This window comes from Balaenoptera musculus, chromosome 8 (genome assembly GCF_009873245.2).
Source record: "Balaenoptera musculus isolate JJ_BM4_2016_0621 chromosome 8, mBalMus1.pri.v3, whole genome shotgun sequence".
NCBI lineage: Eukaryota > Metazoa > Chordata > Mammalia > Artiodactyla > Balaenopteridae > Balaenoptera > Balaenoptera musculus.
Window position 1 is genome coordinate 99,075,105 of NC_045792.1, and position 15,142 is coordinate 99,090,246.

The 15,142-nt window shown below is 46.6% G+C and overlaps 1 protein-coding gene across 6 annotated transcripts in view; it reads left to right on the forward strand.

Annotated features, from left to right (window-relative positions):
- Positions 1-15,142, forward strand: part of STX3 (syntaxin 3) — a 41,992-nt gene that overhangs the window by 22,654 nt on the left and 4,196 nt on the right. For 4 of the 6 annotated variants that reach the window (XM_036860776.1, XM_036860772.1, XM_036860771.1 and 1 more), the window contains exons 3-10: positions 5,023-5,122; positions 5,714-5,788; positions 6,920-6,987; positions 10,218-10,326; positions 11,182-11,255; positions 11,385-11,519; positions 13,283-13,393; positions 14,907-15,020. In XM_036860776.1, the coding sequence (XP_036716671.1) occupies positions 5,023-5,122; positions 5,714-5,788; positions 6,920-6,987; positions 10,218-10,326; positions 11,182-11,255; positions 11,385-11,519; positions 13,283-13,393; positions 14,907-14,990 (756 nt within the window). In that variant the 3' untranslated portion in view covers positions 14,991-15,020. The remainder of the gene's footprint in view (positions 1-5,022; positions 5,123-5,713; positions 5,789-6,919; positions 6,988-10,217; positions 10,327-11,181; positions 11,256-11,384; positions 11,520-13,282; positions 13,394-14,906; positions 15,021-15,142) is intronic. The other 2 variants (XM_036860774.1, XM_036860773.1) reach the window with 1 other exon arrangement.

Consider the following 15,142-nt stretch of genomic DNA (forward strand, 5'->3'; position numbering starts at 1 on the left):
CCTGCCTTCCTTGTCGCCCCTCCAAGCTGCTGTTGCTCATTGCCAGAGTGCCTCACCATCCTCTGTTTGGCTTCTCAGCTCTTGCATCTCTGTGTCAAGAATTCCCTGTATTTTCTAGCGGGCAGCTAGAAGAGCTCAGAAGTCCTTTTATGAGGGAGGAAAGCTACCCAAACTACCCAATTACTTCGGTTAAAATAACTAGATAGGTTTTTATTTTCCTGACCCTATTTTGAGTGATGCAAAGCCCAGATACACTTGATTTGAGGTGATTGTCCAAGACTACTACCTTTCACTGGTCAGTATAACTCTGAGATCATATGTTTCTTTTCATTCGTAAAAGGAGAGTTGAAATACTACTCTCAGTCTTGATAAAACCCCTTGAGGGACTTGACTTCTGTTGCTTGGCTGACTGAGACCTTTCTCTGTCCCTTCTTGTCAATGTTTGTGTTCCAAAGCAAAGAAGCAAACAAATCAAAGAGGACTTCACCAAGAACTTCTAATACAAGGACTGTTTTGGATTTTGCTATTTTTGGAGAAAAGTAAAGGTATATGAATTGTGCAAAGCAGGAATCATTTATTTGACCCTTACAACCCCATTACTTTTGTCACCTTAAAAAAGTGACATATAATAAGTTTTCAATAAGTAAATATGTAAGATTTAATGCCTAACTTAGAGGTACAAGGCACATGGGAATTTAGGAGAGGCAGAGACATTTTAGGTAGAAGAGACAAAGCCTTACACCTTACCCCAGGGCATCTGCCAGTCTCCAAAGTAGTACTTTCTCTGCTTTTAGATTAGATTAGATTACATTACATTAGATTGGATTAGATTCCACTGGCTAATTAGGTCCAGAGGGAAGAGGCCATCCATGCCTTGAAAATAACTCCCTCCTTTTAGTTGGATGATGGCGATTAGTACAGTCCTTCCTCGTTATCTGCGGGGGTGGGGGGAGTTGGTTCCAGGACCCCCGTGGATACCAAGTCTGTGGATGCTCAGGTCTCATATAAAATGGCATAGTATTTGCATATCATCTACACACACCTGTATACTTTAAATCATCTCCAGATTACTTATGATACCTAATACAATGTAAGTGCTATGTAAATAGTTATAAATACAATGTAAATGCTATGTTAAATAGTTGCTAGTGTGGTAAATTTGAGTTTTGCTTTTTCGAACTTTCTGGAATTTTTTTTTTTCCCTGAGTATTTTCGATCCGGGGTTAGTTGAATCCATGGATGCAGAACTTGAGGATACAGAGGGCAGCCTATATACTGTGGTAATTATAGTTGGTTCCATGAGGCAGACACCCAATGTGAAGAGTGGTTGGTTGACTTGCTGTCCTTACTGGATTTCCTTGGGTGGCTACTGACATCACAGAACCTTTTGTTAACATTAGCATTGCTGTGAGGATTAAGTGAGACATTGCTTGTAAAGGCTCAGCGTAGTACCTGGCACACAATAAATGTGTAGTAGTTGCTGGCTATTTTTGTCTTTATCACCATCTGACGTTTATTGAGCATGTACTTTGTGTTATGCCTTTGACATATCTCATTTAATGCCCACACAAACTCTAGGAAGTGGGAAATATGATAATCCTCATTTCACAGATGAGAGAACTGGGGCTCAGAGAGGGTAAGTGGCTTGTTCAAGGTCAAAAAACTGCTAAGGGGTGGAGCCAGAATGTGAACCTGATATGATTCTAACTTATTTTCTTAAACTGTGCTATCTAGATTGCCCCATTACTGACAAATCATTGAAAATTACATTTTAAAAAGTAACAAACAATAAGTGGGCATTGGGGATGTATTAGCTGCAAATTTAGCATGGTGATTAAAAAAAAAAAAACTTGCAGATTGGTTCCCTCAGTCAGCAACCTTGCTTGAGCATTCCTTGTGTAAAAAGCTCTCTACAGGGAGCCTTGGTTGGAGAACAAAGAAATAAGGCACATGATGTGAGTCAAAGGTAACTGAGCCAATCTCACAGAACTGGTGAGTGGATCACACACATTCACCTGACACAGGCTGAATACACACAGACCTGGGAGAGAAGATAGAGAGCTTCCAGTAGGTGATTCTTGCACCTTCACCTGGTTCAGGAGACAGGGTTTGGATTTAACAGTTGCCTTGGTTCAAACCTCGGTTTTGCCTCTTTCTGCAGTTATGGCCTTGATTGACTTCCTCAATTTCTTTGAGCCGCAGTGCTCTCGTGCATAAAAAGGAGATAGTGATGGTGACTTCCCAGACATCCAGTGAAGGGCCTTGTTTCTGGGACAGGTATATGTTAAATTGGGTTTAGTTCTTAAATATATTATTGTGCAGGGTAATGTCAGTCTATTTAAAACAACCCCAAACAGACACACAGGCAAATAGCACTTGAACTTTTAGATTCAGCACTGGCAGATTTCCCGCTAGCCCTGTCCCCCCCTGCCCCGATCTTTGGTTGTCTGGCAAATGCACAAAAGGAAATTAATTGCATGTATACCTGCTACCATGAAATACTCAGAAAGTCACCTTCGAGAAAAACTAACACTTCCAAGAAAAAACAGAGACACAAAGTTAAAAAAAAAAAAAGCTCTGTGATCGGCCAGTTGCCCATCCTGAAGTCCTGAAGGGATTCTGAGGTTATTTGGTGAACTGACTAAATTACTAGATTACTAAATCAGAGTGCCTGCAATACCTCCAAATGGTGAGGGTGTTGAGGACAGAGGGAAGAGAGCAGCCGCCGTGGGTGGAGGATGAGTGCGGGTGGGGGTGGAGGCCCCTGACCTGGAAAGTTCTGCGGGCAGGTTGAGGACGGAGCCCGAGGCCCAGTGCGCCCGTCTGTCGGGCCAGATAAGCCATTGACCATCTGGTCTCCAAGTGCCTGGAGCGACTCGAAGCTTGGGGTCCAGCAGTCTCATCCTAAAAGATTCCTACCTCGTCTTCCTACCTCGTCTTCCTACCAGTGACCCAGCTTTGGGTCAGGATGCTCTTCACTTGATGAACTAATATTCCAGGAGCTATTTTCTAAGACATCCAATCCGTTGAACATGCAAAGGCCTCTGGCTTCTTAAAATAGGGTGATTAGTTCCATTGTTAAAATTCATTTTAAAATGGCGAGGACATGTTATTCTAGAAAGTCTTTTTTTCTCAGTCCTGTTTTATACAATGCAATTGCTCTGGCAAGACAGTCACGTGATGGACGTGGAAACATGGTATGATGCACTGACACTTTAGGAGTTGCAAGAGGAGTCAGTGTTTGATGGGAGAGATGAAGAGAGAGGGAAGGGTAAGGTGGCAATTTCTGGGTCCCCCGAGGGCCTGAGTCTGAGGTGGTTACATGCCTAGAGCCACCGGCGTTCACAGGTGATAACATAGGCCTTTCTGATAATTGGGTAGCTTGGGATGCTGCTAAAAGGGAAGCAGTATGAAGAAGCCAAAAACATTGTCGTCTTAGCTCTACTGGAAAAAGCACCCCAGTCGGACTCTGGAGAGCAGTATTTGAGTGCTGTGCCTACCACCAACCCTGTGACCTATGACCTCTTTAACCCTTAGTTTCCTCATTTCAGTAATGGTCTGAATGCAGTGCTATAGATTGTTTTGCCAGCTGTGAAAATACTTCACAAATGTTTGGCTTGTATGGTAAATGGTAGCTACTTGTATTTGTATTTACACTCTGATGATATTATTAGACTGAAAATTTATTCTGTATCATTTTTTTTGGGTTTTTTTGTTTGTTTTTTGGTTTGTTTTTTTTATTCTGTATCTTTAAGCAAGTAATTCTATTCTCAAACTATGGTGCATCAAAGCCAATATATTGGGTTGGCCAAAAAGTTCGTTCGAGTTTTCTGTAACATCTTATGGGAAAAACCCAAAGGAACTTTTTGGCCAACCCATATTTGTAGAGGGTCAAATCCCCACTCCACTGTCAAAAATAATAATTTGAGGGGTAGAGAACTCAAGTTTTATTTCTTTGTAATTTGGAGAGCTGAGATCAGGGTGTCTTTTTTTTTTTTTTTAAGTGAATTATTCACCGGAAGAAAGGGCTGCCGGAAGCTGCATATTGAGTTGTATTTTCATTGTATCTCAGGCGTTAAGATCCTACTCTTTGGCATTTTACAAGGTTTCTGTTTGTTGACTGTGGCCGTGTTGACGTGCCCCTCATTGTGGAAGTGAGGCAGGTAGATGTGGTGGGTTTTGAGATCTCTTTGGCATGTGCTGCTCCCTGCATATGCACTGGCACCGCAGCAGAGGCCGTGGTGCCAGGACAGCCGGTGCCTTTGAAGAGGGAGCCAAGGCTGAACTTAATGCTCAGGCAGCAGCGTGCTGGGACGGTGTTCCATCTGGGAATGAGGCGCGGCTAGAAGTACTTTCTGATACACACCTGGTACAGTTAGGAGCCTCAGAAATGGGCAGAAATGGTCCACGGCTTGAGCTCCTGGGTCTTGATTGTCTAAGGCGATCAGCTAGTAAGAGGCATTTCCCCAGAACACGTGTCCAAGAGAAGCTCAGCATCTCCTGAGACGGTCATTGCTTCGTCTCTCTCTCTCTCTTCTTCATCTCTGTTTCTGTCTTTCTCTTCCTCTCATTCTTCTCTCTGTGTTTCTCACTCTCCAGGTTTGTTCTCTCCCTTTCACTTTTTTTCTTTCCTTTTTCCCTCTCTCCTGTCCTCACTTTCTGCTGTTGCACTTTCGGAGGAGCCGAGGATCCGCCTGGTAAGGTTTCTTGACCCTTCCCTCTGATTATTCCTCATGGGTTGTCCTGGCTCTTCTCAACTCTGGCTGGGATCTTCCCATCCAAGGTGAGTAAACGTATTCCTCTCAGGGAGCCATGAGGACGGGTCTTCAGTGACTGCTCTGTTGACGTTCGTTTCTCTGACTATGGAAGGGGGACTCACTGGGCTCACTGGTCCTCAGAAGACTTTTCCTGTCACCGTCTTCTTCCACAAACCCAGAAGGTGGGCAGGGAGCTCTGCTTTCATCTCAGTCATGGCTGTATTCTTCCTCTTGATGACAAAGGCTATCATCTTTCTAATTATAGATCGAGGAAACTCGATTCAACATTGACAAGATCTCAGAGCACGTGGAGGAAGCTAAGAAGCTCTACAGTATCATCCTGTCTGCGCCCATTCCAGAGCCAAGTGAGTGTTGACTCAGGGCTGAATCACCCAACAGTGACCCTTGGCCATTGGGGCTGGGCCTTGGTTTCCTCCCTCTGTGAGCAGCAGGGGAGGGGGTGTATTACCTTACACTAACGTATGTGCCATGTCATCTCCCATCCTCCTCTACCCTCTCCTGGCTCACTGCTCTGCTACTGTTACCTCTTCTCTTCATGGTCCCACTTAACGCATTTAGCCGAACTTTCCTCTCCTTCCCAGCTAGTCCTTCTCATAACTGTCAGTGGCTCTTACAGCTGCTCACATACCTCATCTCTGTCCCACCCACCACTGCCCCTGTGCTATTTCCTCTGCCTTAAATGCTTCCCCAGTACCCCCCTATTTTTCCATGAGGTGTTTTTATTCTGTAGTTCTGGGGTAGGATGCCAGGAAAAAATGCCTTTTAAAAATAAGCTCTCTGTGATTCTAAGGACAGATGTCTTGAGAGCCCTCCAGGATACATACTGCTCTGGGCAGTGGGCACCTGAGAAAGTTCCCCACCTCCTCTGTTGATTGTTGTAGCTGACTAAGCTTTCAGTCTTTTCTAACTGACTCTACCTGCATTTGTTTACCCAGAAACCAAGGATGACCTGGAGCAGCTCACGACCGAGATCAAGAAAAGGGCCAACAATGTCCGGAACAAACTGAAGAGTAAGAAAGGGACAAAGGGAGCAGGCAGCACTCCCACCATCCGTCTCGCATCCGGGGTCCAACTCTTCTGGACCGAAACTCTTCCTGATGGGAGTGACACCACCCTTGCCGTCTTTGCTTGTGGTCTGGGCACTGTCCCTGGAATGACCTATTATAGCCCCAGACAGTTTACCAGCTCTTGAGTCATGGCTGTGGTTGAGAGAGTCCAGAATTGAAGTTCGGAGATGGGAATGAAAGTGTGCTTTCAGCTATTGGATATTTGTGTGACTTGGTCCTTTAGCTTAGTCCCTCGACTTTTCTCTTCCTGGTCCCATTTCCTTCCCCAGCACCTACGTACATTTGAACAGTGATGTTAGTGATGTATGGATGCCAGATGCATTATAGAGTCTAGAGACATTTCTTGGGGGCCAGGTATCACCCTCCCATCACCCCCATGCCCACCCCTCAATTTAGGGCATTGTTCAGTGAAGCCACTGTCGTAGATTCAGTTCCTCTGGGGGCCCAGAAGGTTCCTTAGTTCCATGGCTGCCATCTGCATTCTTGCCCCACTGTATTTGGTGACAAGTGCATGCTGTTGGTCTGAGAGTGAAAGCAGCATTGCTCAGCCTAATTTATCATTTCTTCCCCCCAAACAGACTGTGCTGCCTGTTTTCATGCGGGTGGAGGTGGAAGTCGTTAGTGGCAGCTTCCAGTCATAGCCGTGATCGTGTGCCAAGCCCTCTGTGTGCATTCTCATTTAATTTTCACGTTGGTGTTGCTAGGGGGGGCACTGCTGTTTATTCCATTTTACAGACGAGACAACAGGAACACTAAGAGAGGTTAAGTGGCTTTTCCAAAGTTACGTGGCTAGTCAGTGGCAAGGATTTGAGTCCGAGTCTCTTAGTGACAGAGACTCATGCTGTTAACCACTGTGCTGAGAGGTATCCAAGGAAGAAGACCCGGCAGTAGTAAAGGTCGTGGAACATGTGTCCCGTGGCTCAGGTGTGAGCTGACCTTTTGAGGCTGGGCCTGCCTGCTGTTACGTCTCCTGGGCCGGGTGTGTGAGAAAGAGAGAGGAGGCCGCACTGCACAGTGTGTTTCTTGGAGGAGAGCAGCAGATGCGTTGCTAGAATAACCTCCTCTCCTATCCAGGCATGGAGAGGCATATTGAAGAAGACGAGGTCCGGTCGTCAGCAGACCTTCGGATTCGGAAATCCCAGGTGAGATTTTCCCTGGTCTAACAAGCATCTAGTCCAATCTTTTAATTTTTTTTTTCTTAGCTGTGGAGTCTTTTTAATTTAAAAAAAAAATTTTTTTTAGATAAATGTATTTATTTTTGGCTGCGTTGGGTCTTCATTGCTGCGTGCAGGCTTTCTCTAGTTGCGGCGAGTGGGGCTACTCTTCGTTGCGGTGCACAGGCTTCTCATTGCAGTGGCTTCTCTTGTTGTGGAGCACGGGCTCTAGGCATGCAGGCTTCAGTAGTTGTGGCACGCAGGCTCAGTAGTTGTGGTTCATGGGCTTAGTTGCTCCACGGCATGTGGGATCTTCCTGGACCAGGGCTTGAACCCGTGTCCCCTGCATTGGCAGGCAGATTCTTAACCACTGTGCCACCAGAGAAGTCCCTTTTTAAAGTTTTTATTGAAGTATAGTTGATTTACAATACTGTGTTGGTTTTAGATGTACAGCAAAGTGATTCGGTTTTGCATATATATATATATATATATATATATATATATATATATATATATGCTTCTTTTTCAGATTCTTTTGCATTATAGGTTATTATAAGATATCGAATATAGTTCCCTGTGCTATACAGTAAATCCTTGTTGTTTATCTATTTTATATATAGTAGTGTGTATCTGTTAATCCCATATTCCTCATTTATTCCCCCCCCTTCCCCCTTTGGTAACTATAAGTTTGTTTTCTATGTCTGTGAGTCATGTCTGTGCTTCTGTTTTGTAAATAAATTCATTTGTATTATTTTTTAGATTCCACATGTAAGTGATATGTTTGTCTTTCTCTGTCTGACTTACTTCACTTAGTATGATAATCTCTGGGTCCATCCATGTTGCTGCAAATGGCATTATTTCATTCTTTTTTATGGCTCAGTAGTATTCCATTGTATATATGTACCACATCTTCTTTATCAGTTCCTCTGTTGATGGACACTTAGGTTGCTTCCATGTCTTGGGCTATTGTAAATAGTGCTGCTATGAATGTTGGGGTGCATGTATCTTTTCGAATTAGAGTTTTTGTCTTTTCCAGATATATGATGGGGAGTGGGATTGCTGGATCATATGGTAACCCTATTTTTAGTTTTTTAAGGAACCTTCATACTATTCTCCATAGTGGCTGCACCAATTTACATTCCCACCAACAGTGTAGGAGGGTTCCCTTTTCTAGCTGTGGAGCCTTTAAAACAAAAAACAAAAAAACAACCGACAACCACTATTTGGAACTCAATTTGAAGAACTGGTGGAGGGGAGCTGCCCAGGTTGAAGTGGGGGACAGGGCCGAGTCCAGCTGGTGGCCCCTCTCACACTGTCCTCTAAGGAGGTGCCTGAGGCTCCCAGAGCACTGCTGAGGGTTTAGTGAGCCTCCTTGGTTTACAGGTGAGGAAACTGAAGTCTTCTCTCTGAAGACTGTTGGTCATTAGTTGTCCAGTTTGGAATCAGGCTGTTTGGTGGTCATCAAAGATATGATCCTTGTCCTTGAACTGGCACGATGGTCAAGTAGCACAAGGAAACTATGACATAAGACCCACAGGAGAACGTGTACGAAGACGGGATCAAATGCATGTGCTCCCAGCATCAGACGATCTCGGGAAAAACTGGGGTGGCCAGAGGAGGCTGGGCCTTGGTGGGCAAGATGCCAACATGGATAGGCTTGGGGAGAGGTTCTCCTTAGAGGCATGGGGGCAGGAGTGGTGTGTGTGGGTGCCTGGGCGGGTTGGTAGCAGTGGGGTTGGGGGTGGGTGTGAGGGGCAGACGTGAAGAGAGCAGCCTGTCTAGAGAAAAAAGTTTGTCATGGGATAGTGGACGTTGAGTTTTTGGTAGAGAACATAGCACCATATTCCAGAGGCCTTTGGCTACAGTCCAGGGAGTTTGGATCTGACTGAGTAGCCTGTATGCATTTACTTTGGGTGGCAGTTTGTTAGGAGGATAATATGGGAACCATTTGAAAACTGGATCAGAGTGGGAAAGAGGCAAGAGGCAGGTGGGTCTCTAGTTGGGTTTTGCAATGATTTTGGTCTGAATTTGCCTGGTGGTAGTTGGTCTGAAAAAAGCATAGATATTGGTGATTTTGCAAAGGAAAAACCAGTAGGGCTTGATGCTGAGAGGTGGGTAAGGAAAAAAAATGATAAAGATTTGAGTTTAGGCACCAGGGCCATTGACTGAAGGCACTGAGTTAGAAGCAAGAAAAGTTGGGGAGGTCAGTTTGAGTAACAACCCAAGGATCTTTGGATGTAGGAGGGAGTCCGGCAGCTTTAGAAAGCAGGGCCTCTGAGATTCACAGGGTATCTCCTTTGGCCTCACAATTACTATAGGAGTTCAGCAAGACAGGTTAATAGATACTGAAAACATGCTTTGGAAAGGTCAGCCGACTTTTCCAACGGTGTAAAGTTAGGAAACCAAAAAACTGAGTCTTGTACCTGGTCTTTGTTTTTTGTTTTGTTCTGTTTTCGCTTTCATACAATTTTGAAAGGTTACTTTCCATTTACAGTTATGACCAAATGTTGGCTGTATTCCCCGTGTTGTACAGTACATGCTTGAGCCTGTCTTACACCCAATAGTTTGTACCTCTCACTCCCTCACCCCTATATTGCCCTCCCCGCCCCCACTGGTAACCACTAGTTTGTTCTCCTTATCTGTGAGTCTGCTGCTTTTCTGTTATATTCACTAGTTTGCTGTATTTTTTAGATTCCACGTATAAGTGATATCATACAGTATTTGTCTTTCTCTGTCTTATTTCACTTATGCCTCCCAAGTCCATCCATGTTGCTGCAAATGGCAAAATTTCATTCTTTTTTTTTTTTATGTCTGAGTAGTATTCCATTGTAGATATCTATACCACATCTTCTTTATCCATTCATCTGTTGATGGACACTTAGGTTGCTTGGCAATTGTAAATAATGCTGCTATGAACATTGGGGTGCATGTATCTTTGCAAATTAATGTTTTGGGTTTTTTTTGATGTATAACCAGGAGTGGAATTGTTGGGTCATATGGTAGTTCTGTTTTTAGTTTTTTGAGAAACCTCCATACTGTTTTCCAGTGACTGCAGCCGTTTACATTCCCACCACGAGTTGTCCCTGGTCTTCTGGTTCCAGGACCAGTGCTGCTGTAGATGAGCCTGCGTCGGGGCTGGGGTTCTGTAAGAGTTGTGGACCTTCCCCTCCCTCCCCTCGCCTCCTGGGGGCTCACAGCATTTGACCTTGCTCCCGCAGCACTCCGTCCTCTCCCGGAAGTTTGTGGAGGTGATGACCAAATACAACGAAGCTCAGGTGGACTTCCGTGAACGCAGCAAAGGGCGAATCCAGCGGCAGCTCGAGATCAGTGCGTGTTTGAAGTTTGGCCTGTGCCCCTTCGCCCTTCCTGCCACGTGCTTGTCCGTCCCCAGTCGAGAGGCCCAGGGAGAGGGAGCAGGAGCCCCGCCGGTGGCTTCTGCCTTCTCTTTCGTGCCCAAGCTGAGGACAGGCCTCACAGCACTGGTGCATCCTGGACGTTGCGTCTTAGGCTGAAAGATGGCTCGGAGTTACCAGGCCCGAGTCGTTTGATTGCCGTGGGAGCCAGCGTTTCTGCATCCATGGAAGGAAGCACTTGCTACACGGCTGCACTCCTTGGGGCTCGTGACATCTTTTGCCACCTGTCTGACAGCAGAGAATGGTGCTAGTTGCCATGAGGAATAAAGAAGTTACTAGAGCCACGCCCTTCAGGAATCAGAAACCGGACTGCAGGGCCCCACAGGGTGGAAAGTGCTTTGAGTGCAGGAACCGAACGAACAAGGGCGCAGGCAGAACAAAGCACACGAGTTCAGGAGGGAGAGGCCGTCCAGGGCCTGGGAACAGGGCACATTTGGGTGGAGCAGGGTGAGGTTAAGGCGGATGGAGGGAGGGCTCACCCAGGAACTGGCTCCTTGTCCTGAGGACCTTGGACTCCGTGGTGGAGTGAAGGGGGCCAGGAGACATTCTGAGCTGGAAAGGAATGTAATCAGACATGGGCTTCAGGAAGGTAACTGCTGATAATGTTGAGGATGGACTGGATTAGGGGAGAAATCCAGAGAAAGGCGAGTCCGGAGGCTTGTAAGGCCATGGTCTTTAGAGTGAACTTACTGTATTCCCATTTTCAGGGAACTTCTGAAATGATGAGCTTTGCTCTTATATTTGATGCTCTCCTCCTTTCGTTATAAAGCCGGCAGAAAGACAACAGATGAGGAGCTGGAGGAGATGCTGGAGAGTGGGAACCCTGCCATCTTCACCTCGGGGGTGAGTGATGGTGGGGGCGGGCTGGGCTGCAGAGGCAGGGAGGACGGGGCGGCGGGAGCCCCGCAGGGTGTGGGTGAGGCTGCGGCGGGCGTGATGGCCGATGGTTGGTCTCTGTGCGGCCGGGCCTAGATCATCGACTCTCAGATTTCCAAGCAAGCCCTCAGTGAGATCGAGGGACGGCACAAGGACATCGTGAGGCTGGAGAGCAGCATCAAGGAGCTTCACGACATGTTCATGGACATCGCCGTGCTGGTGGAGAACCAGGTAGCCCAGTGGGTGCCGCGTGGGCAGGGAGGAGAGGAAGCCCGGGCCTTCCTGAGAAGGGCGAGACGGGACTCCTGGAAAGCCGGGTGGGGTGGGAGAATCACTGGGAACTTGCGAAGTAGATGCTGACATGTTGGGCAATCGCAGCCTCATCATTCACGCCTGTTACTTTGGCCTGGAAGTCATTTCTGATTAATAGGGGGTTTGATGTGCTCTGTCAAGTACCTGGTTCCCTCCAGCCTCAGGATCGTTGTCTTTTTTAAATTAGAGATATGGGTTCTTAATGGTGATGCCTTAAAACAATCTCCTGATAGGAACTATTTCACTGGTGACATTGAAAACATGGGGCCTTTTCCCCAGTTTAGGGCAAAAAGTTAGGTTTAACAGAGGTTTTTGTATTTTTCCATTTTTGTTTTTTCTTCTGTATGTGTGTTTTTCCAAAAATGTTGACGGTTTTTGCTAAGGAACAAGAGCAGACAACAAAAGGATTGAAGGGACAGCAAAGTAATATTTACAGAAAAACTTGAAACTCTCACAGTGCTTAGCTTGACAGTCTGTTTTGTCCCGGGTAAGCCTGCTCAGGGATGGACAGCTCTGTCCCCAGCACTTGGTCTCAGTGTCACATGGTCACATGTCTCCTGGTTCTTATGATGCAGTTAAATTCGCCACTGTGTCATGGTTTGGTGCCACTATTACCATGAACTCCCAGTGGCTCTGCCACCTGGAGAGGATTGAAAACTGCTTCCTTTGTAGAAGGAAACCTAACTGAAGCCCGAGCACCACTTGGCTGGTTTTGACATCAGTTCCCTGCTCTGGGCTCGGGTGCCTTTCTTCCACCCCCTTGCGGCCTTTGAGACCATTTCTCCTGCCCCTCCATCCCTACTCTTCTTTTTTCTCCCCACACTGCCTTGCCGAGGAACTGGTTTGAGATTCAAGTGATGGTAAGTTCTGTTCTCTGTGTAGAGACTGACATAACGCCACGGTTTGGGTTGAGGAAGGTCTAGGTGGGTGAAGGGAATTCCCATCCTAAGATGCACAGAAATCAATTGGAGAGACCAAACTTCTGGTCAGGAAGTAATAGCTGGGAAAAGGTTAGGAATCTTATTAAGAGACTGCTGTCTCTTAACCAGATAACTCAGGTAAAACCAATGTCTGTCACTTACGGGACCTGGGAGTACCTTAGAGAAAACAACTGTTCCCACCTCAGCTACTTATTGAGCACCTGCTGTGTGCTGGGCACTATTCTATAGTAGTGAATGAACTTGGTTCAGGTCTGGATGACCAGGAAGAAGCCGGCATCCTGGCAATGCCCTAAAAACATGAGATAGATGTATTGGGTTGGCCAAAAAGTTCGTTTGGGTTTTTCTGTGAGATGTTATAGAAAAACCCGAACGAACTTTTTGGCCAACCCAATATCTTGGCTTCTCTCTTCACATACTTAAAAAAAAAAAAAAAAAAAAAAAGGTGGCAGGATCCTTCAGAATATTCCAGGCATCTAGACAATGTGCTCCAGGTGCCCAGTGCAGTGCTTGTCACAGAGAAGTAACTGAGTGAATGTTTCTGGAATGAGTGACAGCCACCAAGGCCTGGGGAACCACAGGTAATCATGGGGAAGTTGTGCAAGTTTGCCCCACAGAAGGCTGCATGTTAAAGTTTCCAGATGCTCCTCTTGGTGCTGAAAAGAAAGAGAACCCCTTTCTCGTGTGAGCTAGGACTGTCCTGGGGTGGGTTTCCTGGGTGTGACTAGTGTCTGTCCTTTGCAGGGTGAGATGTTAGATAACATAGAGTTGAATGTCATGCACACGGTGGACCACGTGGAGAAGGCTCGGGAGGAGACAAAAAGAGCCATGAAGTACCAGGGTCAGGCCCGGAAGGTGAGCCTCTCCTGCTGCCTTCGGAGAAGAGAGTCCACTGTGCGCGCCGTCTCTCGCTCTTTCTCTCCTCCCTCTCCCTGTCCCTCTTTCTGCTGGACCCACCTCTTGCATCCGCGGAAAGGGAGCCATGATTGATCGTATTGAGAACAACATGGACCAGTCAGTGGGCTTCGTGGAGCGGGCCGTGGCAGATACCAAAAAGGCTGTCAAGTATCAGAGTGAAGCTCGGAGGGTGAGCCCTTAGTCCCAGCTGGACCCACCGGCTTCTCCTCTCTCTGGTCGCCCCCACCCGTGTCCTTGAGCCCGTGCCTTCCCTCCGTCTTGGCCTCGTCCAAAAGCCTGCCTCAGCTTTCCCTAGAGCACAGCTGCCCTTCCTTCCCAGGTGTGCCTCGCATGGATCTGGCTCACGTGCCCTCTACCCGAGAACCCACATTTGCAGGCAGCTCTGCATCGTTGCCCAGGTGCTGCTGCTAAGCCCCTGGCCAGAGCTCATGGTCCCTTCAGCTGTTACACTTGACTCCTCTGCTGTTCAGAAGCCTTCCCTTCATTGCCTTCCACTCCGGTAGCCCAAGCCCTGCCCCACTTGGTCTCTTTTTCTCTACCATGAACCCAGTGGTGTGCTGATGGCTTTGTGAACATTATCTTGTATCTTGGGAGCACCTATTACTTCTCCTTTATAGGTGAAACAGTTGAGAATCAGAGGTTAAGTAATTGGCTTCGGGCCACCTAGGAAGCATAGGAACCAGGATTCAAATTCAGCTTTTCAATCAAACTGTTTCCATCCTGTCTCCACGGCCCGCCCCCCACCTCTAGTTGTGGTGGCCCTGTCGCCTGAGGACTTGTAAGCTTCTCTACCTAGTGACGGGGGCGGCTAGCTCTGGTGGGTTTTGCTTTTTAGCCTGCTGTTTTCTATTTCTCTTGGGCTCTTGATATTTTTGTTCTTCAATTCTTTTTCTTCCAACTTTACCTATTGCTTGGGCAGGTATCTAGGGAGCTGGAAAGTTATTTTACATGATGAATCCAGGCTGGTTTGCAACAGCACCGTAACCATACTTTCTGATCCCCAGTCACTGTACGGGGTTTGACAGGTGGGAATGTACTTTGGGGGAGAGATGGACAGACGTGTGTAATTAGGACTATGTCAAAAATGTCTTTATACTCCTCCTTGAAAAGGAACAAATGAGTCACTTGTATCTTGGCCTGTTGCTGCTTGGAGACCCCATTATGGTTGCCCTTATATCTGTGCGCACATGAAGGCCGCCGTGTGAGCTGAGAGCTGATGCAAACTCCATATTCCCATCTGCTGGCATTGCTAGTGCACAAGTAATTTAAGAAACAAAATATCCTAATAGAGTGTCTTTATGTAGAGATGTTGGCTTTTTATTTCATTTATTTAGATTGATAAGATGCTTCCTATGTAGAGGCAGAGGGGTTGGGTTTTGGATGACTTACTATGGCTTTCTGGTTGTTTGTAATAATGACTTGTTTTTATTTCTCTTATCCCTCTCTCCAGAAATTGATAATTATCATTGTGGTAGTGGTTGTGTTGCTGGGCATTTTAGCGTTGGTTATTGGACTTTCCGTTGGGCTGAAGTAAGGGCGGCCCGGAAGGCTGCTGCCCTGAAATGTAAGTAAACGGAAGGTACTCGGGGACTCTGGATTGGCTCCCTCTTGAGAAATGAGCCTGGGATTTAAAATTCTGCTTCTTCCCCCTGTGGTTGTCCTTGGACACACCGAGCGCTCTGAGAC